The 27,208-nt window shown below is 55.8% G+C and overlaps 3 protein-coding genes across 3 annotated transcripts in view; 2 read left to right on the top strand and 1 right to left on the bottom strand.

The window, feature by feature from the left end:
- The first annotated feature begins 495 nt into the window (after nucleotides 1-495).
- Nucleotides 496-1,578, top strand: LOC107124428 (progestin and adipoQ receptor family member 9-like). Its single transcript, XM_015427893.1, has one exon. The coding sequence runs from the start codon at nucleotides 496-498 to the stop codon at nucleotides 1,576-1,578; it is 1,083 nt and encodes a 360-aa protein (XP_015283379.1).
- Nucleotides 1,579-9,039: 7,461 nt separating this feature from the next.
- Nucleotides 9,040-18,074, bottom strand: FBXO24 (F-box protein 24). The gene is made up of 10 exons (XM_015427894.1): nucleotides 17,988-18,074; nucleotides 16,581-16,667; nucleotides 16,004-16,190; nucleotides 15,503-15,741; nucleotides 12,877-13,135; nucleotides 12,269-12,427; nucleotides 11,304-11,425; nucleotides 10,589-10,720; nucleotides 9,957-10,127; nucleotides 9,040-9,369 (listed from the first exon to the last, which is right to left on the bottom strand). The coding sequence occupies exons 1-10, from the start codon at nucleotides 18,072-18,074 to the stop codon at nucleotides 9,040-9,042; spliced, it is 1,773 nt and encodes a 590-aa protein (XP_015283380.1).
- A 2,730-nt stretch (nucleotides 18,075-20,804) lies between these two features.
- Nucleotides 20,805-27,208, top strand: part of LRCH4 (leucine-rich repeats and calponin homology (CH) domain containing 4) — a 45,258-nt gene continuing 38,854 nt past the window's right edge. The window contains exon 1 of the mRNA XM_015427895.1: nucleotides 20,805-20,985. Coding sequence (XP_015283381.1) covers nucleotides 20,805-20,985 — 181 coding nt within the window. The remainder of the gene's footprint in view (nucleotides 20,986-27,208) is intronic.

The raw sequence follows: 27,208 nt of genomic DNA on the forward strand, positions 1-27,208 counted from the left end.
AGCAGCCGGAGCCGCAGCATCGGCGGGCGGGGGGCGGGCGAAGGAGCGGGGGCACGGTCCCACGCTCTCCTTGCCGCATCCAGCTCGCCCAGCGGCACCTGCTCCTCCGGCCACCGACGCCCCGAGAGCGGAATCCGCGGCGGCTCCTGCTCCGAGCAGGCCAGGCCAGGAGACAGCCGTCGTCGTCGTGGTGCTCGGAGCCTGCAGAGCGCCGGCAGATTTCTGCCTAGCAACCGGGGCGCAGCAGCCTCCCCCGCCGCCAAAAAAGGCAGGCCGTCCTCCTCGGAAGCGCTTCCCTTTTTCCTCCTTGTCCCCCCTCCCAGCGCGGGGTGGGGGTGCGCGCCCGGGAGAGGGGCCAGAGGCTCCGCTCATGCCGCTGCGTTTCTCTCTCCATCAGGCCTCTCCAGCCCAAAGGAGGGCTGATTCCACGGATCTCTGGAGGCACAGGGACTGGCAGGGGCTTAGGCGGGCCACCCCATGGGCGTGGGGGGCAAGATGCCCCTGTGGGCCCACAAGCCCCGGGCCTTGCTGCTGCGCTCCAGTGAAGTGCCTCCTAGTGTGACGGAGAGCTTCATCCTGAGTGGCTACCGCTGCCCGGGCTACACCTTTGCCCAGTGCCTGGTCTCGGCCTTCCAGCCCACCAACGAGACGGGCAACTTCTGGACCCACTTCCTGGCCGTCTTCGTCTTTGCTTTCCACTTCCTGGAGCAGTTCTGGAGCGAAGGCCCTGGCCCGAGGGAGCTGCTGGACCCTTTCTATTACCCACTCTGGAACTACTTCCTGGGCGTCTGCGGCCTCCTGGTTGCCAGCAGCATGGCGCACCTCTTCAACTCCATGTCCCTGGTCATTCGGGAGATCTGCTTCTACATCGACTACGGGACCATCAGCGCCTACACGGTGGGCTCCTCCTTGGCCTATTTCTACTACATCCATCCGCGAGGACCCCCAGTGGCAACAGACGGTGCCACTAATCTCTCCTCCAGCCCTTGGCCAGGCGGCGAGTGCGTTGGCTGGCTTTCTGCGTTGATGGGCCGAATGGGCACCTGGTTTGAGGCCTTGTATGTGCCCACGGCTTGCCTCATCGCCCTCTTCTGTACATTGGCCTGTTGCAGCACCCGCCACCAGTGGCAGCAGTACCGCTACCTGATCCGCACGCTGGTTTTCTTGCTGCCTTTTGTGGTGGTCTCCATCCCAGTCTTCCACAAGATGTGGGCTGGTGGAGGCCAAGGGACCAGCCGCTTCTTCCTCCGCCACTGTTTCTGGCTGCTGGCCTCGGGGATCTTCAACGTCAGCAAGATCCCCGAGCGCTTCAGCCCTGGGAAATTTGACATCTGGGGCCACAGCCATCAGTGGTTCCACTGCTGCACCTTCATGAGCATCTTGGACGAACTCTACATGATTCGAGGGGAGATCCAGGAGCTGGGCATGGGGCCCCCACTGCTGCCCAGGGTGCCCACCTTCCTCTCCACCTTCGGAGTGATGCTGCTCTTGCTCCTGCTTCTGGCCAGCATTGTGGGCTGGTTTGGGGTCAGAGCCTACGCCAGGCAGCAGCACAGCAAGCTGAGGAAAGGGGACTGACTCCTCCGGCGGCCTGATTTGCATGGGTGCTGCTGGGAGAGGCCCTGGGGACGGCGAGGACAGGGATCTTCGAAAGCCTGCCGTTTACAACTCACACCCTGGATTTGACTCTGGAGTGGGGGGGCGCTGAAGGGTGTATGAAATGCATAAGGAAGAAATAAATGAGGAGCTGACTTGAAGTAAGCAGGGGCTTTTGGGGGTGTCCTGCTCCCCCCGTCTATTGGATGGAGCCGGGTACTACGTGATGATGGCTGGCAGTCAGCCAGGACCTCTGCGTCCCTCTGCAAATACTGCTCCAACAGGAAGTGGGAGGAGAGACAGAGATTGGATTCCAGGGATGATTTTCCAGCATGCAAATCTGTGGCCCTGAGTGGGGAAAGCGATCGGGCTACATTTCCATTTGGGTTTGGTAGGCACGCCATAAGTTAGTGGAGGAGAGAAGGTTCCCCTTAGGAGCCAGGACGCAGAGCTTTCCAGGGAGGGCCAGGGGGTCAAGCAAGTGTGACAGCGGGAAGGGGGGATGCTCCGTCACAGCACTTCCCGTGGGGTTCGGCCTGAGCGCCCAAGCCCAAATCCTGCAGGGACTTTTGGGAGGCTGAGAGACTGGGGATCCCCCCCAGGCTTGGCAGTGGAGTTTGGAACTGTGGTCCTGTTCTCTCCACACACCCCACCGTCCTGCTTCCCTTCCCCTTCATTTTAGACAGCATCTTTTAAAAAAAGCAAAAACCAACCCAAGGTCTTCTGACAAAGTCACCCTCTCCTCCTGGCCTGGTTCTCCTACAATTCCCAGGGGCTCACAGAACAGTTTTTAATTCTTCCTAAATATATACATGCACACATGGCGTTGTTGTGCTTAATGCACAAAAATAGGGGGTGGGGGAGGGGAGGAAGCCGCAGTAAAAATAGCCCGAGTGGAAACTTGTGCTGCCTGTTCAGCGGCTGATGGCTGCCCTGCCCCACCAAAGGGTGAAAAGAAGGGTGACTGGCCCCTTCCCTGGCCCTTCGGCCAGAAGGACATCTCCCCTCCCCTCCCCCAGAGAGGAATTGAGGTCAGCGCTCTGCTGTGCTGGGTGACAGCTGCTGCCGGAGGTGGGGGGGGGGACAAGCAGGCAGGGCGGACCCGGATCATCCCTTGCTGCTCTCCGGCTGCAGAGGGGGTGGGAGGTGGGGACAGGAGGGCCAGCATCCCCACTCCCTCCGTGCCATCCTTCCCTCTGGGATACTTCAGGTACCAGAGCTTGGTTTCTGAGAAGTGGAGGACCAGGGCTCCACTAGCAAGTGTCTTTCCCTGGCAGAGATGTGCAGTAATAAGGATGCCTTTGAGCATGTGTGGAGTGCCTTTGGGGGCTTGTGGGTCGATGGGGCAGGTCCTTAACTGCTGCCGCCTGGCACTTCCCAGAAGGGCTGCCCTGCTCTTGCATCCAGCCCCTCCCCTCTTTTTTTAAAAAAGGCCAAGGCGATAAGCACTTTTGACTTCTTCCGGGGCCAAATAACTGTTGGATTCTCTGGACTAGTACTGCCACGGAACCACGACGAGGAAAGTAGCAGGGTGCTCAGGGCGTAAACACAGCAACGTGGGCCTAGGTGTGGCTACAGACTTCCAGCAATACCCAGGCAGGCTGAGCTGGGGCATCAAGGGGTGGGGTTGTCCCATCTGTCTAAGGAACACTGGCTCCCCTAACTCTCCAGTGCTTTTGGACTCAGAACGTGGCACCGCCTGGGAACAGTGACCACAATGCTGTTGAGTTCAACATTTGTATAAATAGGGAATTGGCCAAAAAGACTGACACAGCCACTTTTAACTTTAAAAGGGGTAACTTCTCTGATATGAGGGGACATGTGAGGAGGAAACTGAAAGGAAAAGTAGAAAGGGTCAAAACAATTGGGGAAGCTTGGAGACTAAAACTATAATCCTAGAAGCTCAGAAAAAATATATACCGCAGGTTAGGAAAGGCACAGATAGGTATAGAAAAAAGCCTGCATGGTTAACAACAAAGTAATGGAAGCTGTAAAAGGTAAAAAGGATTCCTTTAAGCAGTGGAAAGCTAGTCTCAGTGAGGCTGATAAAAGGGAACACAGGCTGTGACAAATAAAATGCAAGTCTGTGATCAGGCAGGCAAAAAGGGAATATGAGGAACATATAGTGAAAAACAGACAGACCAACCATAAAACTTTCTTCAAATACATTAGAAGCAGGAAACCAGCCAGGGAGGCAGTAGTAGAAGAAGAAGAGATTGGAAAAAAAAAGGTGCAAGTGGAGGAGTGGGGAATCAAACCCGGTTCTCCCAGATTAGAGTCCGCGCACACTACACCAAACATCCAAGTGGGGCCCTTGGATGACCAAGGGGTAAAAGGAGTACTGAAGGATGATAGGGAAATGGCTGAATGCACTGTGGAAGATGAGAAGTGCTTGCCCATTCCAGAACCACTGATTTCAGGAGGGGTGTTGAAAGACCTAAGTCAGATTGAGGTGACGAGAGAGGAGGTCCTACGACTGACAGACAGCTTAAAAACTGATAAATCACCAGGCCCAGATGGCATACATCCGAGAGTTCTGAAAGAACTTAAATGTGAACTTGTGGATCTCCTGACAAAAATATGTCATCTTTCATTAAAATCTGCCTCCATTCCTGAGGACTGGAAGGTACCTAATGTCACTCCCATCTTTAAAAAGGGTTCCAGAGGAGATCCGGGAAATTACAGGCTAGTCAGTCTGACATCGATACTGGGTAAATTGGTGGAAACTGACTCAGCATGGGTTCTGTAAGGGAAGATCTTGTCTCACTAACCTGTTAGTGTTCTTTGAGGGGGTGAACAAACATGAATAAAAAACTGGCTAATTAATAGAATATAGAGAGTGAGTATAAATGGGAAATTTTCTCAGTGGAAGGTGGTAAGCAGTGGGGTACCGCAGGGATCAGTACTCTTTCCGATGCTTTTTAACTTGTTCATTAATGATTTGGAGTTGGGAGTAAGCAGTGAAGTGGCTAAATTTGCGGATGATATGAAGTTGTTCAGGGTGGTGAAAACCAGAGAGGATTGTGAGGCACTCCAAAGGGATCTGTCGAGGATGGGCGAGTGGGCATCAACATGGCAAATGGGGTTCAATGTGGCCAAATGCAAGGTGATGCACATCGGAGCCAAAAATCCTAACTATAAATACATGTTGATGGGGTCTGAACTGGCAGAGACTGACCAAGAGAGAGATCTTGGAGTCGTAGTAAATAACTCACTGAAAATGTCGAGACAGTGTGCAACTGCAATAAAAAAGGCCAATGCTATGCTGGGGATTATTAGGAAGGGTATTGAAAACAGATCAGCCAATATCATAATGCCCCTATATAAATCAATGGTGCGACCTCATTTAGAATACAGTGTACAGTTCTGGTCACCACACCTTAAAAAAGATATTATAGCATTGGAAAAAGTGCAGAAAAGGGCAGCTCGAATGGTAGAAGGGTTGGAACACTTTCCCTATGAAGAAAAGTTAATGCGTTTGGGGCTCTTTAGCTTGGAGAAATGACAGCTGAGGGATGACGTGATCGAGATTGATAAGATTATGTGTGGGATAGAGCAGGTAGAGAAAGAAGTTCTTTTCTCCCTTTCTCACAATACAAGAACTCGTGGGCACTCCATGAAATTGCTGAGCGGTTGGGTTAGAACAGATAAAGGGAAGTCCTTCTTCACCCAAAGAGTGATTAACACATGGAATTCACTGCCACAGGAGGTGGTGGCGGCTACAAGCATGGACGGCTTCAAGAGGGAATTAGCTAAGCATATGGAGCAGAGGTCCATCAGTGGCTATTAGCCACAAGGTATGGATAGGGACTCTGGGGCAGGTGATGCTCTGTATTCTTGGTGCTTGGGGGGGGGTCAACAGTGGGAGGGCTTCTGGAGTTCTGGCCCCACTGGTGGACCTCCTGATGGCACCTGGTATTTCTGGCCACTGTGTGATACAGAGTGTTGAACTGGATGGGCCTTTGGCCTGATCCAACATTGGCTTCTCTGATGTTCTTATGTTCTACTGTGGTGCTTCTGCACATGTCCAAGATATGGTTCTCATTATTTCCCAGGGCAAAGCCAAGCTGAAGAAGCTGCCTGGCACAAAACAAGCTCTTCTTGATTCATTGCTCAGACCAGATGCTTCTTGCTGGGAGGTAGGGTCAAAAATCTGCTGGGGTAGGATGGCTCCTGGGAGCCATGACGACCCTTCCCCCCGTCTTCCTGTGGGTCCCAAGAAAGAATCAGGGGCTGCAGCTTCCTGCTTATGGATGTCCTCTTCTTCCAGCTCAGATCCTGACTCCTGTGCCCATCCTGGCGCCCCAGAGCCTCCTTCACCTCTCCTCTCCCCTGGGGACCTGGTTTCTCCGGCAAGGGATTGTTTGTGCTTCTGAGTCCAAACACTGGCCTGGAGGGATTTCTGAATGCACGAGCGCACACACACACACACACAAACGGCTGCTGATTCTTTTCCCGTTGTACCTGAGCACTCCATTGGGGCATTTCTGATTGGACCTAAGAAGATCCACGGAGAAAGGAAATATCTTGCATCTTGAGGAGTTGCCCGTGTTGTACCACAGGAAAATCTGATACTCCGCAGGTGAACATCTTAGTGCGAGTAAGGTCCATTCTGTGTATGGTCAGTTTTCTGTATGTTATCGTTAAATTAATGGAGTGCTCAGTTTGACTTATACCTCTGAAGAAGGCCAGGTGCAGAAACGCGTTTGATATTGGTCCTTGCATATGGAGATAACGTGTATTTATATTTAAAATAGGAGTCGTCCCCCCCATCCCTCTTTTCCCCGCCATGGATGAAGGCTCCTTTCGTCACACCTTTGATGAAGGGAACTCTGCCTCATGGCAGCTTGTACGGGAATATCTTTAAGGTGCTGTCTGCTTATTAAAGGAGGCTCTTTAATTAATGGTTACGTGTGTGTGTAAGAAAAGAAAAACATTCACACAAAAACCAAGGGCAATCCAGTAAAGCACACAGTAGGTCAGGGAAGAAGGAAAGAAAGCCCATCTTGTGGAACTCATTGCCACAGGCTCTTAGCAGAACCGGACCTTTACAAAAGGATTAGACCAATCTGTCTATCAGCCATGATAGCCAGAAAAACCACCTTCCTGTTCCAAGACAGTGCACCTCCAGTCGCTGCAAATCGATAGAGGGACAGGTAGAAACGTACGGACCTGCCTTATACGGAGGCAGATTCCTGAGCCACCTTCCTGACGATGGTCTTGTCTGACTGGCAGAAGGGCTCTGGCAGAGAGAGAGAGACCTTCCGCAGTCCCTGCTGGCATCACACTAGGGGCCTTGTGCACGCCATGCACCAGCCCGGGCCCCTCCCCTAAATTGAGTCTGCAGGGCTATCCTATTGGGCATCTACCTGGCTTCTCCTGTGGACTCTGACTCCCAGTGGCAGGGTACCTGCCTGCTTCCCGGATGCCGGCTCAGCCATGCCCAGCCTGCGCATGGGCCTCCTTCTCAAGGCGGGCTGAGCGAAGAGAGAGTTAGCCTAGGGCAGGTGAACCTGGCCATGAACTTTCCTAGAAGTCCTTGAACTCCCAGAGTAGGCAAGGCCAAGCCAGGCCCTTCATTCTCCTGGGGAGCACAGAGCGACTGTGCTGACTGGTGGGGCCAGAGACAGGAGGAGGAGGAGGAAACTGACCATGCCTGGATGAGGGGTGCATTTGGGCGAAAGTGAAACCCAGACGCCTGTGGGAGAAAAGCAGGCACCTGTCCAGGGAAACTGGCAGCCTCTGAAAGGTGAGCTGGGGACCAGGAGTGGGGAGTCCTGCTCTCCGGAGGCGTGCAGGGGGCTCAGAGCCCTTCTCCCAGGACAAGTCCCTTACATGCCTAGGTGGGTCGATCTAGCCCAGTGTCTTGTTTCCCACAGCAGCCCACCAGATTCCTCTGGGAAGCATACAACTGGGCGAGGCAGGCAGGTGCACCCTCTCTGGACATGGAGGATCTATTGGGCCATCATGGCCAGGATCCTTTGACAGACCTCTCCTCTTGAAAGACCTCTCCTGTCCTTGAAAAAGAGCAGTTTCTGTCAAGAGCTCTCTCAGCCCCGCCTCCCTCACAGGGTGTCTGCCTGTTGTGGGGAGGGGAAGGGGAAGGAGTTTGTCAGCCGCTCTGAGACTCCCTTGGGTAGTGAAGGGCCATGGGGTATAGATCCAGCCTCTCTTTCTTCTCTTCTCTTCCTCCTCCTCCTCCATGAGCCTGTCTAGTGCCCTTTTAAAGCCATCTAAGGTAGCAGTTAGGAGGACTACGCCTTGTGGCAGTGAATTCCTCAGGTTAATTACTTTCAGGGAAGAAGTGTTGCCTCTGATCAGCCCTGAAGCTGCCTCCCCATCCATGTCACTGGGTGCCTGATCTCCCTTCAGTCCACCCTCTTTCTCTCTCCCTGTCCCCCCCCCCCCCGAACGCTGGGAACATTGAACCAGCAAAGCTGCTGGCTACCCAGAAGCACCTGCCAGGGTCCTTGGGCACTGGGCAGACTTAGTCCTGGGATCAGAGGGCAGTTCTCGCAGGGCCTTTGTCCTCCCCACTACAGACGTGGCATGGCAGGCCCTTTAAGCTGAGAAAGCACGTTTGGAGCTGTTGCTGAGGAGATGAGCAGTGCCCCCAACACTGACACGCCCCCTGGCCCTTAAACCTCTGCGGGGTGGGTGGGTGAAAGGCTGCTTTCTTTCGTTTTCTATCCTGCCTTTCTCCCCAGTGAGGACCAGACACAGCTCGCACCCTTCTATCCTCCCAACAATCCTGTGAGGTAGGATGGGCTAAGACCGGCACCAGCCAGCCTCCAGGGCAGAGTAGGGGATTCGAACCCGGGTCCTCCCAAACCCTTGTCTGACATTCTGACCAGCAATCACTGGGGGAGGGGGCAGGAAGAGAGAAGCAGACTGCCACCAGCATTCTCCCGTTAATAATTGATTGGCTGGAGAGCTGGATTCAAGCCCTGGAGCACCTCAGAGACCAGGGAGAGTTTTGGAGGAGAAGCTTCCGAGAATCAAGGCTCCCTTCTTCGTCAGACTCTCAAAGGCTCCTGCCCACCAAAAATCCTGTTGGGCTCTCAAGTGCTCCTGGACTTGCATCCAGCTGTCTGTCGCACAGCAGCCCGTGGCTTTGGCTGCCCTCTGAGGCTGACTGACTAGAGGGACTCCAGAGAAGGTGTGCCAGAGATAGGGGGGCAGGAAGGGGAGGCCTGGTGCCAGCCACACGGTCGCTGGAGGGGCACCCCTCACCAAACACTCCCTGTCCTTCTGATGGCCCCGTAGGGCTGTTTGTCACTTACCCCTGCATGGTCCAGTGGAAGCGGCATTAGATCTGTGCTTGTAGTTTATTTATTCCCAATTGTTCAGTCTGAAGTCTTCTCTATCTCTTAATCATGATCCATGATGTGTACAGGGGTGGGTAACGGGGACGGGAGGAATGGGGAGGCCACGGTCTGTGGGCTAGCTGGAAGGAGGGGAGCCTCGGAGTTCAGCTGCCCGCTGGATCATGTCCAGAGCCTCCCAGAAGAAGTCTTTCTGGAACGTCATGAGAGGCATACTGCCCACGGCTTCCTTCATCTTGGCCATGCGCCCCTCTAGCGTCCGGCACCTGTGCAGCTGGCTCAGGTACTCCTCACACGCCCGGGCGGCCATGGCCTCAGTGTCGCTGGGCAGCAGTCCTGCCTTGCTGGCCGGCAGCTCTCGGTAGGCAGGCACTTCCTCAATGTCGTGGGTGGACAGCATGTAGAGGCACTCGCGGGTGGAGCAGATGCGGCGGACACAGGGGGGCACCTGCAGCAGGGGGGCGGCCAGGGTGAGACCAGCACGGGAGAGGCTCTGCGTGCCGGGAGGAGAAGGGCTTCTAGGGTTACGAGACACTCTCTTCAGCAGCGTGCAATCCACTGGGTCCCTTGGGCAACTCTGCATGTACCTGCGGGCTCTGCAAAAAGTGGGTGACCCTTTTCCTTACTCAGTTTGGAGGAGTTTTTGTTTTATGCCAAATTATGTCATCTTTCTCCCATTCAATGGTGGGTAGAGAAAATATTTTGGAAAAATTGCAGGGAGGGGAGTGGGGGAGGGACTCAGTGATTGCCTCCACTTTCTGACCCATTAGAAGCCTCACTCAGACCGGCTGAAATGTCTTGGCCTGTACGGGAAAATGCTCTGCTTTTAACTTTGGAAAGTTGCTCTTTGGAGAAGCAGACAGACAAAAAGGAACAGCTGGCCGAGGGGGGGAGGGCAAAGCTCAGATTCTGAGGATTGCCCAGGAGTGCCGGACTTCCATACTGGGCGCTTCCATTGGCAAGGAGTCCCTGCTGCGCCAGGTTCCCAGCGGCCACCCTCCTGCCCCTGCCCTCCCCACAAGGGATTCCCCTCACCTTGATATGCAGCCGGACAAAAGAGGCATTGCCTTTTGGCCACCCAGGGAGGCGCCCTCCAGCGCCACAGCCGCAGCCCATGAGGTCTTTCCCAAGGTCTCCGCTGTGGCTCAGCACCAGCGTGTGGTTGAGGCCACACCACAGGTCGATGGGGCACTTCAGGTAGTGCACCTGGATGGGAAGGGAACAGAAGGTGTCTGAGTAGGGCAGAGGGACTACTCTAGAGAAGGTGCATTTGGGAAGTCTCCTGCTACTAGCAGGGTTTAATCAGACTGAATGACTCAAGACAGAATTGTGTTCCAACTCTCTATCTGATTTGCTGGCTTTAGGAGTATTCACCCCCCCCCCCCCCGTGGCTGCACAGCCCACAGAATGGGGCTGACTTGCCCCAAACCAGCATGAGCCCAAAATCCCACAGGTTGCGATGCTGTTGCAGGGAGCAAGGCTGACACTGGGCGATGGACAGGCCAGGCTCACCGGTCTTCTTGTCTCCCAGGACCACTGACCCCGTGGAAGAGGGAACGGGGACTGGGCAGTCTGCCGCTCCCCCTCAGCACCTCCCGCGGGCTGTGGGCTCTCCCCTCCCCCTGCACCTCACTTGGGTGATCTGCTCCCCGCCCCTCGCATCTCACCTGAGCAGGCTCCCCTCGGTCAATCTTGTCTCCTGTGCCAAGCTGGCCATAGCGGTTATTCCCTTGCATGAACATCCTCCCAAACTCATCCACTAGCCCCAGATGGTTGTAACCAAGGGCACAGGTGAGCACCTGGAGGTAAGCAGAGGTGGGGCAAAGGAAGGGCTGAGGGCTTGATTGGACTGCGGCAAGAGGCGTGAGGCATCCTGGGTCTTGGCCACCCGGCCTCACAGCCTGCTGCCGATGCCCAGCCTGGCTCCTAAAGAACGTCTGCCCATGTGCAGATTGCCGCTCCTCGGAGAAAAGGGGGAAGCGGTCAGGAGTCAGGACTATTAGGGGATGCCAGCCCTCCCAAACCTTCATTACAGAACTCGGACATGGAGGCCAGAGGGCCTGGTTTCTTTCTCTGCTGTGGCAGTGTTGGTGACCTACACCATGGCAAACATACGGACTCCCTGGCTGCCCACTGCTTGCAATGGCTGTGGAGGCCAGAGTCCCCAGGTCCTCCTGAGGGTGGCTTGCCGCTGAGCCCCAGCAGCTGGAGGGCTCGAGGGCGGCAAGGACAGAAAGGGAAAGGAGACAGGCCGGCCGGCCAACTCTCCACTTCCTGGCACGGAAACCTCAGAGACCCGTCTTGTATACACTTCTTCCATTCATGCTACCCAAAGCTGGGGGGGTGCGTGTAGGGGGGGGGCACAGTCCCACTTTGTGTTACCTTCGCAGGAAGAGAGAGGGCCAGGGGCATCTGCTGATCCAGTGGGTCGAAAGCATGGAGGGTGCCAAAGAGGTCACGGTAAACACCGGGAGAGTGGACCTCGAAGTACACAGCCCCTTCATCTGCAGAGGGGAGAGAGGATCATGGCCGAACCATCTCAGCCGGCTCCCCCAGCGCAGAACGTCTGTGCCCGAGGCAAAACGGAAGGGGGCACCAACCAACTCGTGTGGAGGGCCCTCCATGCTTAGCATCAAGGTCAGGCTTCCAGGCCCCATTTTCAAAACTTCCCACCCCACGCTGCTGCACGGCCTCCCTCCTCTCCGCCTCCACCTGCGATTCCTCTCTGCCTCCGCCCACCCAGACCCTGCTGTCTCCTGCTCCCTCCTCCGTCACTGCACCTTGCATGAAACAGCCCCTCACTCCCTGCTCCTCAGGCTGCTTCTCCTCCTCCTCCTGCAAAGACCTTCCCTCCAGCAGCCGCTTTCCTAAACCTCCGGCTCCACCTGTGCTTTTCTCCCTCAGTGCCCACTGGCCATTTCTCAGCCCCCAATTTCCTCCTGCGATGGTGGCCACTTACGTTATGTACTTTACTTATATCCTGCTTTTCTCCCCACTGGGGACCCAAAGTGGTTCATGCAGACACCCTCCTTGCCTCTGTTCCATCCTCACAACCGCCCTATGAGGCAGATTAGGCTGTCGGTGTGTGCCTGGCCCAAGGTCCCCCCCGCCAGCTTCCATGGCAGTGTGGGGATCCAGTCCCGTGTCTCCCTGCCCCCCCCCCAGCACTTCAGCCACTACACCCAGGGCCGGCTCTGGCTGTGGACAATGCCACTCTTAAGCGCTGTGTAGCATCTGCAGCTGAGTGACTGGGAATCAGCAGTGGCCGTGCTGTGGGCAAGACACACGACTGAGCGGTCTGCCTTTGGGCTGCGGGGCCTGGTCTTGCCAGCGGAGCAGCCAGTTACCTGTGAGGTAGAGCGCACTGCTTTGGTTGGAGTGCATGTGGCGGATGGAGACGTGGGGGAGGCACTTGGAGACTTTGCGCAGAGCCAGCTGCACAGTGTAGGAGCGAGGCTGGTCCAGTTGTGTCTCGTTCACCACCAGACTGTAGATCTTCCCTTCCTCTGCAGAGAAACAGCCCACCCCGCAAGGTGAACGTTAGGCTGCACTCACATGCACCAAACTGGCAGGCGTGGGCTTCTTTCTGGGAGGAGAGAGGACTTGCCTCTGGAAGGGCTGTGTGCGCACTGCATGCAAAGGCTCGTTTGTATTTTTCCTCGCAAGTCATAGGAGGACGTCTCAGAGCTCTCTAGTGCAGAAGGGCTCTCTCTCGGCAGTAGACAGAGGCTCTCTGGGAAAGGATGGTGGGTACGTGTCCCAATCTGGCAACATTATGAGATTAAGAGGTCTGGGAGCAATGGGCACGGTCCTCTTGGAAGAGGAATGAGAACAGAGCAGGTGTGAAAAGGCCTTTGCTAAACCGAAAGGTGTGGCTGCTCTCTGTCCCCAACCTTTGCTGACTCTGTGCCCATTGGGGGGGGGGCAGCAGTTCTCCGGCTCTCTCTCCTCTCACCTGTCAGAAGTAAGAGGGTCCTCTCCGTCTCCTGCCCCACCAACACAATCTGCTTGAACTTCATGGAGAAGTGGAAGGTCATCTTGAACACTCGCTGCCCACTGGATTGCAGGTAGACCTCCACGCAGTCACAGAGGCGGCTGCCAGCAGCTGTTCCAGCCTCACTGCGCCCCATCACTGTGGCTACCGGCTGTTCCCGGGTTGCCAGCACATACAGGTATTTACGATACACGGTGTCACTCCTGGGGTCTGTGGCAAACTACGGACAGAAGAAGAAAGGATGCCAGGGAACTCAAAATCTTGCTGCAGGGAACTGTGTTTAGTGTTGCTCTAGAGAGGGAAGCGACTGGACCAGGAAGGTCACCTTCTGCATCTGAGGGCACTGGAATATCTCCTTCCTCTTGGCCATCCAAAGGTATTGAGGGGCTGCCAACTGCTATGGCAAAGATGACTGGTCAGCTGGCATACTTTTTATTGCAGCATGAGTCTCTGTAGGACTAGGCAAGGCCATGGCGCAATATACAGGGCACAGAGCCTACCCTCTATACTTGCCAATAGCTGAATATTAAAGGGGTTATGATTTCAATACCTCATCCTAAACTAGATGTCCCAAGTCCCTGCCCAGATTTCAGTCTCCATCTCTAACTCTTCCCCTGGAATTCAAGACAATCAAAGCTCCAATTTTATTTAAGAGCAGGTGTAGCATAATAGCTGTGAGCTGTGTTCCCTCTAAGGTGAGTTAGTGTGAGCGAGCTCACAGTTTGTTAGCCTCCAGCTCACACAATTTTGCCTTAGCTCAGGAAGGATGGCTCCAGAGCAAACTAATTTATGCAGTAGCCAAATCACTCACTCACAACTTGAATGCCCAGGAGAGCTCACAAAGTAGAATTTTTGCACACCGGACTCCACAGCTGAGAGGGGAGCACCTTGGCTGTGAGTTGTTATATATATACGAAAGCTGCCTTATATTGAGTCAGAATGTTGATCCGCCTGGCTCACAGGGGTCAGGGCAGAGGGAGATGCCAGGGACTGAACCTGGGACTTCCTGCCTTCCAAGGATGGGCCCTGCCATTCAGCTCAAGGATGGACTAATGGGTCTTAGACCAGTTCATTTCTCAGGCTCCATCCTCCATCATTCTCATGGGTTGAGAGATGAACATGGATCCTTGAGTACATCCATTGGTTCTTCTTTTCCCCCTGTCTACACACTCCTTTTCCTTATTCAGGTCACATTCTTGTATCTGTTTTTGAATCATCCAGACACAAGAAACATGGTTCACGCAAGTGCTGCGGAAGCCTTCTTCTATTCTTGTCCTGCTTATACATGTAGGATGCACGAAGCCGCCTTCCACTGAATCAGCCTCTTGGTCCATCAAGGCCAGTATCGTCTACTCAGACCGGCAGCGGCTCTCCAGGGCCTGAGGCCTTTTACCACCCCCATTACCTGATCCCTTTAACTGGAGATGCTGAGGATTGAACCTGGAGCCTTCTGCACGCCAAGCAGGCTGAGGGACTTGGGAAAATTTAGTCTGAAGAAGAGGAGGTTGAGGGGGGACATGGTCGCTCTCTTAAAGCATTTGAAGGGCTCTCACTTAGAGGAGGGCAGGGAGCTGTTCCTGGTGGCAGCAGCGGAGAGGACTCGCAATCATGGGTTTAAATTAAAGGTGAGAAGGTACCGGTTGGATCTTAGAAGAAACTTTTTGACAGTCAGAGTTGTGTAGCAGTGGAATCAGCTGCCTAGGGAGGTGGTGAGTTCCCCCCCACTGGCAGTCTTCAAACACTTGCCAGGGATGCTCTAGGTTGATCCTGCACTGAGCAGAGGGGGTTGGACTAGATGGCCTGTAGAGCCCCTTCCAACTCTGTGATTCTATGATCTACCACTGAGCCACAGCCCCTCCCCACTCTTTCACCCTTAGCCGATTTGCTTTCAGGCTCTTTGCCCATTCCTTCGATTTTAAGAGACTGTGTTTCTCCATTTTCTGTCGTGGAACAGAGGGGAAGTTTCCCCCCTGAGAGGAACTGAAAGTGCTGGGCAAAGTTTCATCTGGCAAATATCTGGCCACTCTAGGCCCAGTTCCTGCACAGCTCGTTTTGTTTCTCTTTCACAGGAAGATGCTGCTGCTCAGGACACATGGTGAGGCTTGCAGTAGAAGTGACTGAAAAGGCAGCAGGTAATCAAGGGACAGAAAAGGTTTCCCTGAGCTGAGGCCTTAGGAACACAGGACAGTCCTGGCGGCAGGAGGTCATGCCCCCAAGAGGGCTACGTGTGATGTGCCCCTGGAGAGCTCCTCTCTCTGGCAGGCCACCGCCACCATCGGACCTAGCTGACCCTGAAGAGGGCAGGTCCCCAGGAAGGGGGTTGAACTTCTCTGAGGCCCTTCCCCCCTAGAATAACCCTTCTCTGATGGGCAGCTAGGTATCTCAGAGATGGGAAAGCAGCAGTGAGGTGCTCTTTCTCTGGAACCCGCTAACAAGTGAGACTCTTTCCTCCATCACTTGCATGTTCTGGGCCATGCCTCTGTGCACCCCGTGAATGCAGCAGTGGCATGAAACCCTGTTTGGAACCGCGCTCCACCCCCTTTCAGCATCTGCTGCAAGGCAAGGCTTCCCCCACCCAGGCACCTACATCCTTGGCACTGCGGCACAGCACCACGTAGCGGCAGGCACGGCGCCACTGGACGTGGCCCATGGTGGAGGAGACCAGAGCGTTCTTGAGGAAGAAGAGGGTGCCATTGTAGTCAAGGATGAAGACGTGGTCCTTGGTGGGCAAGAACTTCCGGTAGCCATGCGAGAGCAGCGGGGCGACTGTCTTGCTGACGAAGTGCCGGCGGCCACTGAACATCTGGAAGTACAAGCCCTTGGTGTCTGTGGGACAGAAAGACCCCAGGGCAGGGGAATTGGGTCTCTCTGGAGGAGCTGACTCAGCAACACTTTCCCCTTCCCCGGGGGCGTTTGTGGCGGGGCAGGGGGCAAGACTCACTTTGTTTCTGCTCAGCCTTCGTAAGGACGCCACCCTCCCCCGTGCAAAGACCACCTCTTCTCGTGCACAGGACTCCCTCCCCCCCGTGCAAACGCCACCCTTCCCCCGGTTCTCTGAGCACCCCGTTTCACACCAAGCTATACTGACAGTTGAGGATGGCTGAGCGCTTCCAGGGCCGGCTGCCACCTGAGTTCTCATTCCGCAGCCGAGGGGACAGGCGACGGCAAATCCTCTGCCAGATCCCCTCGCTGTCGCACACCTCGTAGAAGTACCGGCAGGTCTGGCCCAGAGAGACCACGTCCTTCACTGGCAAGAAGGAGATGATGTAGTACAACTGGGCGGTGGCAGGGGGGAGAGAGAGAAAAAGAGACTCAGTCACTGCACAGGAAGGACAGCTGGATCTGAGTCCGGTACTACTTCAGGGAAAGCAAGAGGAGTTTCGGGGCGTGTTCTTTCAAGAGTCAAAGCGCCCTTCGTCAGAGAGGAGGAGGAATGGAGTTCTCTCTCAGAATCCTTTTATCCCCGTCAGAAGGTGTGTGTGTGTGGGGGGGAGTCGTAAAGAAGGCTCGCAAAGGGTGACTCTGGAATGCTCACACCCCAGAAACTCTCGTGGGTCTCTGAGGCACTCCTGGACTCGGATCTGACTGTTCCACCACTGACCCACACGGCCACCCTCCGAAACGATGCAGGAAGGTCCACCCACTCCCAAACCCCCCTCACCTACCAGCTCTGGAGGGAAAATCTGGATAGAGGTGGGGTCTCCGCCGTCCTTCGTTTCAGCGGATGAGCGGCGTTGCTTCTTCTTGGGCTGCTGAGGGAGGAGGAAAGGAAATGAGGGGAAAGGGTGAGCAGGCCTGGACAGTCTTATTTCTGGTGCTTCAACTGAAAAAAAAGAAGAGGTGCTGAACCCCAACTTCTGGCCAGGAGTCACTGAGTTTCTAGGACGGACACCGTGAGTTCCCTGGCACAGCTCTCCTGCCTTCAGCAGCTGCATGGGCAGGCCGTGTTTCAGTGGCTGCAGGCTGGAAATGATGGGTTTCTGGCTGCTGCCCCCCCCCCCCTAAAACGCACAGGCGGCTTGCCAGGGAAACCTCAGGTGTGGCCCAGAGGCTCCCGTCTGCCAGCTTCATTTCTTAAGTCCTAAGGAGATGCTCCAGCCAAGGGTTCTCGGGGCCCACTTGGAACAAGGGCTCCTGGGGTGCAGTGGGAGCCATCTAGAGTTAAAAGGGATTCACCCTAATTTAGTTTAGTTGGGCAAACGGAATAGGAGGAATGTGATCAATGCTCTAAGAGAATGATGCACAAAATCTTTTTATTATTTTTACTCCCTTTATGCCCTCCTTGCTTCCCACTAGGTACCCAGTGGTTTATATCATTTTCCTCTCCTCCTTCCCCCTCACAACAACCCTGTGAGGTAGGTTAGGCTGCATGTGGTAGGTTAGACTGGCCCAGGATCTCCCTGTGACCTTCCAAGCCTGGATCGTCTTCCAGGTCCTAACCTGGCACTCCACCACCACAGGATGCTAGTTCTTGGTGCATTTCCCTAGCTGTGCACCAGGGGGCAAGAATCCCCTTCTCTAAAGATAACAAAAATCACACAGCCAGAATCTTGACTGGTCAAAAAGTTTGATGCATGTGGACACTTAATGCTAGAAAGGGATTCTATTCCGTTACAGATCATTCACGGGGCAATTATGAACATGGCAATGTAAGCAATATTATCTTTTCTCAGTGATTTTGTTCTTTTGATCCGTATTTGGAAAGTCCTAGGAGGACACATCCCTACTGTGAACTAACAGATACAGCTCTGACTCACTTCTCCAAGATTTTGCAGGGCACGTTGAGTGCCAATGACATCATGGGCACAGGACTGAGTCAAGACAGCCAAACCTGCTAGGCAAAAAGGTCAACGTGTGTGCATTTTGCCCATTATTTGAAAGAATGCAAGCCTTGGCCTCAGTCTGATTGGGTTTAAATCAGGCTGTCTGGGTGCAACGGGGCCTGTGCCCCCGCTCAAGCTCCCTCTCCCACTGAGCCACCTTCCCCGACCCCTGCAGCAGACTGTGTCCTCCTCCTCCCCCAGTCCCTGCCTGCTCTGGGCAACCTTCCTTTGCAAATATAGCATGCTCACTCCAAGCGGTTCCTCAGTGCTAGAGATGTGGGAGAAGCGCTGGAGCTTTCTCCTCCTGAGCTTCCGAGCAATGCGCCTGTCGCTCATGTCTGCCCACCCAGCCGGAGCCTGTGTGGTGGGGGTGAGCTCTCAGACCCACCCTTGTTGCTGGGCCCAGCATGGCCAAGGCTTTTCAATGCCTCTGTCCACATGGTCAATCGCCCTAGGGGACATGGCACTATGTGATAATAGCAGGCCTGCTGGCTTCACAGAGACCCGGGTTCCCCTGGTAACTGGGGCACTGTGACATCAGTGCTCATCCAGGGCTGTCTTTGTTACCCGTGTGCCGAGGACCTTCCTGCTCCTGGGCACAAAGGCAGCCATGTTGTGTCCCAGGGATCCTTGACCATTGCACACGACAGAGGTACTCTTGGTAAGTGGAAAGGCAGACCAGGGACTTGAGGTCTCCCCTGTCTTGCTTGGGGGTTGCACTCCTCTTGAAAAACCAGGTTTGCAGCTTGGGAGTGCTGCTTGACACGGGAGTCATCTTGGGCAACCTGGTGGCTGCTGTGTGGTTCAGCGTGCTTTCACCCAGCTTCGGTTGGTGCCCCAGTTGCGCCCATTCCTGGCTCAGTCTGACCTAACCACAGTGACCCATGCCTTAGTTACATCCAGGCTGGACTCCTGCAATGTATTCTACTTGGGGCTACCCATGAACAGTGTTTGGAAGCTGCAGCTCATGCAGAACACTATGGCTGGACTGCTGGTGGGGGCCAGCATGTGACCCAATATTACAGCATTACACTGGCTACCGGTCTGCTCCCAAGCAGTGTTCCCTCTTGAGCTGAGTTACTGTGAGCTTGCTCACAGTTTTTCAGCCTCCAGCTCACAGATTTTTGTCTCAGCTCAGGAAGGAGGGCTCCAGAGCAAACTAATTTATGCAGTAGCCAAATCGCTTGCACACAACTTTAATGCTAACAGCTCATAAAGTAGAATTTCCGCTCACAAGACTCCACAGCTTAGAGGGAGCATTGCTCCCAAGCCCAATTAAAGTGGCTGGTTTTGTCCTTTAAAGTCCTGTCTGGCTTGGGACTGGGGTGTCTGAAGGAGCCTCTTCTCTGTCATTCCTGCCCCAGGAATGAAGGTCACAGGGAGAGGCCCTCCTGACCGTCCCCATCAATCAGAGCACAGAAGAGAGGGGGCCTCTGTGGTGGGAGCCCCACAATTATGGAACACCCCCCCACACACAGATACACACACAGGGAGGAGCCCCTGGCCTTTTGCCCTTCAGGAGTCAGCTGAAGGTGGTTTTATTTAGGGCCACATCCCATTGAGGTGCCAGCAGCCTGACATGGTGGTGTTCTTTGATGCATTCTGTCTTTATGAACTGTACCTATATTGCCAGCCGTTCCGTGCGCCTTGGTGTCTAGTCATGCCGGCCACATGACCACGGAAACGTCTTCGGACAGCGCTGGCTCTTCGGCTTTGAAACGGAGATGAGCACCGCAACCCTAGAGTCGGACTCGACTGGCTTTCGAGCAAGGGAGACCTTTACCTTTACCTAGATTGCCAGCCGCCTGGAGCGCTGCAAGGAAGCGCGGGGGGGGCGGGGCGGGGCGGCGTTTCAAACAAGGAGGGTTGCCAGAGCCTCCAGGCGGGGCCTGGGGACCTCCCGCTTTCACAACTGACCTCCAGCTGACAGAGACCCGCTCCCCGGGAGAAAGAAAGCGGCTGCCTTGGAGGGCGGGCTCTGTCGCCATGGTGCCCCTGCTGAGGCCCCGCCCCAAGCCCCGCCCTCTCCCGGCCCCACCCCCAAAGTCCCCCGGTATCGCCCAGGCCTGGCAACCCTAGATCCAGCAGAGCTCTTCTGGGGGGTCTCCTTAAGGGCCAGCAGTCCCACGTGCAGATGGGGGGGGGGAATCAAGGGCGAATGAGTGCAGATGCAGTTTTCAGGTCTGCCCCCGCGGACCCCTCCGGTCGGCCGCCCCCCGGGGCCCACCCGACTCCTATTGGCAAAGCGGTGTGCCACTCAGGGATAAACGGCCCACTCTCCTGTTACTGATTGGTCAGGCCCCTTATCTTTCAACGTTGTCGGACCCGCCTCCCCCTGAGGTAACTTTGACCCTGATTGGTCTGCTCCCCCAAGGAGATTTCCCCCCCCTCCCCGGTGGATTTGCCCTCTAGCTGTCACTCTTCCCTTTCCGGGCCGGCTGTTGCCCCAAGATGGAACAAACGCCTCTCCTCCCTCTCCCAGTCTTTCAATCGTTGCCGCCGAAAGCACCGGGAGGCGTCACTTCTTGTCTGATTGGTAAAACGGCTGTCATTCACATGCCAGGACACGCCTACTCCCGTAGGCTGCACGCTGTGATAAGGCCAAGGCCTGTTTGGCCGCTGACTGATTGGAAAATAGTTACACCACCCCGCCTTCTTCGAATTTCATTTGCTGAAGAGGGAGGACGCGCGGCGGCGCGAGGCGCCGAAGGAAAAAGGGGGCCGGGCGAACCTCCTTCTTTGCCGGTGATTGGTTTAAGTGGCAGTCAGTGCTCTTCAGGAACGACTCATTGGCTAGAAGCCCACTAACGTCCTCTCTCTCTAGCCTCCGGCACCGGATTGGAGCGGAAAGAGGAAGACCTGACCCTCATGCGTCCATTGGATTGGCTACCGGGTGTTAAGGGCCTCGCCAGCCTTCCTGCGATTGGTATCGTGCCTCGTGCCGGGCTTCTGATAGGCTACGGCGCCGCTTCACGGCCCGCCCCCTTTGGCAGGGGTCTCGCTGTGTCCGCCTCAGAGCGTTCATTCGGCCAGCGCTGCCGCAACGGAAAGAGCGGAACCTGCGGCATGGCGGCGGGCGAGGGCGGGGCCGAGTCGCTGCCCCCGCCCTCCCCCTTCCTGCCGGGCCCCGAGCGCGCCCTGGAAGAAGCGGCGGCCTCAGGGAAGCTGAGCCTGGCGGGCCGGCACCTGAGGCACTTCCCCGGCGGAGCAGCCCGGCGCTGGGACCTCAGCGACACCACGCAGGCGGGTGAGAGGCGTGGTCGGAAGCCTTGGCCCCTCCCGCAGCCTCCCTTTCGCCCCGCCCCCAATCCCCTTCCCACCGTCTTCTCCTGGCCACGCCCCTCCCTTGGCTCCGCCCACTCTTCCCTCTGCGCCCTCCGGGTAGACCCCCCTCCTCCGTCGGATTTCTGTATTTGCCCTCCAAGCCCCTCCCACTTAATAACTGGGTCTTTTGGCTCCCCTCGTTAAGTGCATAGAGCCCTGCCAGGTAGGCCACGTTGCAAGGGGCTGGAGTGAGGCGGGGGGCTTGAGTGCTAGTTCTCCGTGGCTCTGCTTTGGTCTGGCTCTGCAAGGCCTGGCTCTGCGAGGCCTGCGGGTCCACGGATGCCTCTTGGTTTCCTTTCCTCCATCCCTGCGCTTGGCTTCCTCTGCAGTCTTTCATGGGGGTAATTCCAAGGCGTTTGGGCTGACTGGGAGGTTCTTGATGTGGAGACCCCCCTTCCCCTGGGGAGAAGCCGGAGTGGCCGTGTGGGTTATCTCCTCGCTCATGGACAGGCCCCTGCAAGAGCCTGGGACGCCACACAGGAGGGAGGGACTGCTAAATGCCCTTTGCGGAACAGAGGGGGTTTGCACTGGAGGGGGGGGATGTCAGCTGTCCTGTCTACGGAGAGATGGCCTCCTGCGGAGCCAGAGGGGAATGCAAAGATTTTTTCCAGCTCCTCTTTGGGAGGAAGAGGGGGGCTCTGGAGGATGCAGATCTCTCAAATGCCAAGAAGGTGCAAAGTGGGTGGGTGGGTGTTCTAGTCTGCCACGAGGGAGGAAGAGAGAGAGAGAGAGATGGGGATCCACCGTGGGTTTCTGCAGTGTAGGTTTGATTGGCAGGAAGATTTGCGAGGGGGAGGAAAGCGGCTGAGGAGTGAGGCAGAATTTCCTCTGCTCCCTCTGCAGCTGGTTCTGTTAAGGGAGAGAGACCTGCTAGGCTTCTGCCGGGTGTGACTGACCTTGTAGGGGGGTGGTGCTGTGTCCTGGAGGGCCGGGAGGACAGGTGGGGTGGCGGGGGGGGGCCTTGCCCCGTTTTGTTCTCTTCCCTCTGCTGCTGACTGTGGCGGCAGTGGCGCTGGGCACTGCACGCGTCAACTTCTCAAAGAGCAGATGTGCCCACGCACACAGATTGGCAGTCTAAATACCCCTGACGCTGAGGTGCCCAAAGTGAGTGACGCCTGGAGCAGTCTGTAGAAAAACTGATGGGGGGGGAGGGAGGGGCTGAAGGTCGGGTTTGCAGCCTGGCCATGGATAGCAGGGCTGGGGCTCCCTCACCAGGACCGTTAGAGTTAGGGAGGGCTGCCTGGTGTGTTGCGGGAACCTCTGTCAAGGCTGCCTGCCTCCTTCCCCCGTGGGTGAGCTTTTGTGCGCCTCTTTCTGGAGGAGGAAGTGGGTGGAGGAACCGGTCTCTCCAGAGAGCTTCTTAGGCGGCAGCTGCAAAAGCAAGGCGGGAGGGAGGCAGTTTATGGGGGGTGTTTCTGTGCCGCCTCTTCAGACCCCTGCTTGAGGTGGCGAGGGAGGCGGGGAGACCTTGCCTTGGTCGCTGTTCCTTGGCTGTTGGATTCCCTTGCTGGGATGCCTGGGGGACAGGCAGGTGTGCTGATGTTTTTGAAAACTGGCTGCCTGTTGTGGGGTGCAGCAGCAGGTCCTCTTTGTGGGGGCTCCCCTGTGCCTCATGATGAGGAGGCTGAAGCAGAAACCAGCCGGGGGTGGGGGTGGGGGCGGCCAGTGTCTTATGGCATCTTAAAGGTGAGCTACGGTCTCCACTGTCAGGTTCATGACATGAAACTTGTGGACCAGAAGCCACAAAAGCATCTGCTGGAGTAAATCTGTTGGTTTTTGCAGTGCCACGGTACGCCTCTTTGCCTTTTTTTCCCTGCAGTGGGCTTGTGTGGCTGAACCGATTGGATGTTCAGTCGGAGGGCTGGAAGGAGGTTGGTCTGTGGCTGCCTGAAGTTCAGATTTGTGGGGGAGAGTCTGAGGAGACGAGGAGTCTTCGCTCTTTCCTGCGCTCTGCGAAGCCTCTCTCTTCCTGTGCTGCTCTGCAAATGTTCCTTGCCGGCTTGTGCAATTGTGACAGTCGGTCGGTGGTCGGGGAAGAGCTCCGGGGGCCGCCGCAGATGGTTGACTTCTCCCCCCCCCCCCCCCCCCCCTCTGGATTGAGGATGTCTGGCATAGTCCACGTGCTTGCTTGGCAGGGAAGATACTGACAAGGACAACTTGTGGGGTGGGTGAGGAGGACGGTGCAGACGCCGCGCTCTTTGGAGGCCTTGTGATGCGTCTGTGCGAGCGGGCGGCTTCTGGCTTCCTGCTCAAGTGACAGCTGACTTCCCTGCTGCCGGAAGTCCTGGCTCCGCTGGGCAGCCCGGGTGGATCAGGCCCAGGCTCCGCGTTGCCCTGGCTGCCAGTTTCCCAGGGCAGCCCGCCAGGCGCCTCATAAGCCGGGCACAGCGGCAGTGGCCTTTCCCATAGCTCCTGGGGCTGAGACGCATGCGGCGTTTGGAAACGGCGGCTCCTTTTTTCTGCCCCTGCCCCGGCTAAGTAGCTGTTGATGGGGCAACGAGCCCGCATAGCCATCGCCCCATCGCGTGGTGCTGAACTGCACAAGTGAAAGGCGTGTTTTGGGGAGCAGAGTTTCCGTGGGGAGCTTTGGCTAACGAGTCCCTCATGAGAGGAGAAGCAGCCTGGAAGAAGTCGGCTCTTCTGGGCAGCGGAGGCAGCCCCACCCCTCTCCTCTGCACCTGGAGGCCAGGTGCTCTGGGTGTGGCAGGTGGCGTTCTTTGGCTGTTTGTGCTTGGACAGGTTGGCAGGGACGCGCCCGCTGTCTGCACTGCCATGCTTTCAGGGCCCCAGCTGACTCCATCCCTGATCACGGCCTCTGCCCGGAGACAGGGGTCACAGAGGTTCTGTTTGTAAGTTTTGCAAGAGAGAGGACGGTTGTGGGTGATGGGCCGGCAGAGTGCTAAAGAGCTTCCTTTTCCCGTTGCTGCCGCCCGCACAGGTCATGCTGGGCGGAGCCAGAATGCCTCCACTCTTCCTCAGTGCATGAAGGCCGGCGTTTCCCTTGAGAAGAGCCCCTGGTCAGGCGGTGCTCTGGTGCTTCCTGGCCGGTTTAAGCCCCCGTGCTCAGCCTCCGGTTGGGCTTCTGAGCGGGCTGGCCAGCCGCATCCCTTTCCTGGGTCGAGTCCGACTCTTCGCGACCCCATGGGGCAGTTCATGGCAAACGATGGCTTCTCGAAGTCGGTATTGTGCTAAGCCACGGTTAGCTCTCCCGAGCCCCAGTTTTGGTGTGACTTCTGGTTAGTTGTTGTTGTTCAGTCGCACAGTCGAGTCCGACTCTTCGCGACCCCATGGACAAGATCTCGCCAGGCCCTCCTGTTTTCCGCCGTCCTCTGAAGTTGGCTCAATTTCATGTTCGTTGCATCGATGACACTGTCTACCCATCTCATCCTTTGCCGTCCCCATCTTCTTTGACCTTCAATCTTTCCCAGCATCAGGGTCTTCTTCTCCAGTGAGTGCTCCCTTCTCATTGGGTGGCCAAAGTATTTGAGCTTCAGTTTCATTATCTGGCCTTCCAGGGAACAGTCAGGGTTGATTTCTTTTAGGATTGACTGATTGGATCTTCTTGCAGTCCAAGGGACTCTCAAGAGTCTTCTCCAGCACCATGGTTCAAAAGAATCTATTCTTCAGCGCTAGTTAGACCGCTATGTAAAATAAAGTTGACCAATTAGATCGCACTTTTTCTCTGTCTCTCTGTGCATGTGTGTGTGTGTGTGTGTATATGTGTGTATACATGCATACATGCATACATATAAAATAGTTTTGAGGTGGAAAATGTTTCTTGGAAAGCTGGAGCGTTTTGTCAAGGTTCTGGATTAGGTGCTTATGGGCTCAGCTAGTGGCGAAAACCCCAGCTTCCCCCCACACACACACAATGGTCTCCCTGCCGAAATCTTTGCCTGCCCTCTCCCTCCCTTTCTCTTTGGGCTGCAGAGCGTGGCCCTGTCCTCAGAGCGGCTTGTCAGCCTGGGGCTGTCATCGCCCGAAGCACGGAAGGTTCTGCCCGAGCCCCGCCAGACGTTCCCGTGGGCGTGGGCGCCGTCTTGGACTCCAAGCTGCCAGCTTCCCTAGCAGGCAAGGCCCGGCTGGCTCATGCAGACGCCGCTTTCTGGAGGTGACTCTTATGGGGAAAGGCTGACAGGGAGCAGAGCAGTGGGAGAGAGAGAGAGAGTTCAGCCCCTCTTGCTCAGCCCTGTGTTAGGCAGCAACACTCCAGCGCCAGGGGTTGGCTTGGAGTTCAGCACTGTGAGTTAAACCTCATGGCTCCTCTCTTGCCCACCCCCGTGGGAAGTGATGGGCCTGCTTTCCTAACAGTTCGCCCTTTCCGGAGACCTGCATTTGCACACTTGATGCTGAATGCACCCTTGATCCTCTCCGGATTTCTTGAATTTTGTTAACCTGGCCTAGAACAGAAAGCGGGAGGCAGCTGTTTCAAAACCGGCTGGTATAGATTCAGGGGCCAGTGTTGGGAATGTCCTTGCCTCGGGCCGGATGGCCGCTTGGTCTTTTCCACTGCTGGCTGCCCTTGAGGAGTCGATGCTGCTTCTGTCGGAATGCTGCCTCCAAGGGCGCCGTCTCCATCCCTTTGGCACTTGGAACACTTTCCACGTGAGGAGCGCCTGACTGACCGAGGAATGGCTCTCCGTGGCTGGCCGGTGGTACTGCAGAGTCGCTGGAAGAAGTGGCTGCCTTTGGTCGTGGGGCACTCCGTGCAAAGTGCAAGAAACCCCCCTGCGTGAGCTGTCAGTTGCTCTGGTGGAGGACCCTCGAAGGAACGTCTTGAGCTAGCCCATGAGGCCTGGGGAAACTTGGGAGAAGGGGGGCTGTGCTCCTCCTCTCCTCTCCCTTTTAAAAGCAGGCCTGATATGGAAGCATGCTGCTCTGCTCTCCGGATCTCCTTGGGAGACTTTCCATTCCTTTTTTTAGGCTGCTTAGCCGATTCAAAGCCTAGTAGTTCGGGGGAGGGGGAAGTATGTGTACATGTGGAGCTGCCTTCGGCTGAATCAGCCCCTCAGGGTCCATCAAGGCCAGTGTTGTCTACTCAGACTGGCAGCAGCTCTCCAGGGTCTCAGGTAGAAGTCTTTCATATCACCAACCACCTGGTCCTTTTTAGCGGAAGGTGCTGCCCCGGGGTTGAACCTGGGACCACCGTCAAGTATGCTGAGCAGAGGGTCTGCCCTCGATCCACAGAACCACGCCATGGAGAGGACACTGTAGGCTGAGCTGCAGTCAAGTGCTGGCCGCTGTTGATTGCTTTCTACCGCAGGAGGTCGTGCCCTCGACTCCTCACCGTTTCCTGATGGGCCATCTGAGGACCGCCTGGCTAAGGATCCACAGATACTTAGCGTCTGTCAAGGATGGGCGAGTGGGTGGCAGCATGGCAAATGGGGCCCAATGTGGCCAAGTGCAAAGTGATGCACATTGGAGCCAAAAATCCTAACTATAAATACACATTGATGGGGTCCGAACTGGCAGAGACTGACCAAAAGAGAGATCTTCGCATCGTAGTAGATAACTCACTGAAAATGTCGAGACAGTGTGCGACTGCAATAAAAAAGGCCAACGCTATGCTGGGGATTATTAGGAAGGGAACTGAAAACAAATCAGTCGGTATCATAATGCCCCTATATAAATCAATGGTGCAACCTCATTTAGAGTACTGTGTACAGTTCTGGTCACCACACCTCAAAAAGGATATTATAGCATTGGGGAAAGTGCAGAAAAGGGCAACTAGAATGATCAAAGGGTTGGAACACTTTCCCTATGAAGAAAGGTTAAAGCGCTTGGGGCTCTTCGGCTTGGAGAAACAACGGCTGAGGGATGACATGATAGAGGTTTATAAGATGTGTGGGGTAGAGCAGGTAGAGAAAGAGGTACCTTTCTCCCTTTCTCACCATACAAGAACTCGTGGGCACTCCATGAAATTGCTGAGCGGTCGGGTTAGAACGGATAAAAGGAAGTACTTCTTCATCCAAAGAATGATTAACACATGGAATTCACTGCCACATGAGGTGGTGACGGCTTCAAGAGGGAATTAGTTAAGCATATGGAGCTGAGGTCCCTCAGTGGCTATGAGCCACAAGGTATAGATAGGAATTCTGGTGCAAGGGATGCTCTGTATTCTTGGTGCTTGGGGGGGCAACATTGGG

Source organism: Gekko japonicus, unplaced genomic scaffold (genome assembly GCF_001447785.1).
Source record: "Gekko japonicus isolate JY-2015 unplaced genomic scaffold, Gekko_japonicus_V1.1 scaffold761, whole genome shotgun sequence".
Classification (NCBI taxonomy): domain Eukaryota; kingdom Metazoa; phylum Chordata; class Lepidosauria; order Squamata; family Gekkonidae; genus Gekko; species Gekko japonicus.

Bases quoted from the DNA above. Each gene is read 5' to 3' on its own strand.
- LOC107124428 (XM_015427893.1), top strand. From the start codon at position 496: ATGCCCCTGTGGGCCCACAAGCCCCGGGCCTTGCTGCTGCGCTCCAGT.
- FBXO24 (XM_015427894.1), bottom strand. From the start codon at position 18,074: ATGAGCGACAGGCGCATTGCTCGGAAGCTCAGGAGGAGAAAGCTCCAG. The intron at 16,191-16,580 runs GTAGGTGAGGGG...GCCACCGCCCAG, and splicing joins AGATTTTCCCTCCAGAGCTG to TTGTACTACATCATCTCCTT. The intron at 15,742-16,003 runs GTCAGTATAGCT...TCTGTCCCACAG, and splicing joins GCGCTCAGCCATCCTCAACT to ACACCAAGGGCTTGTACTTC.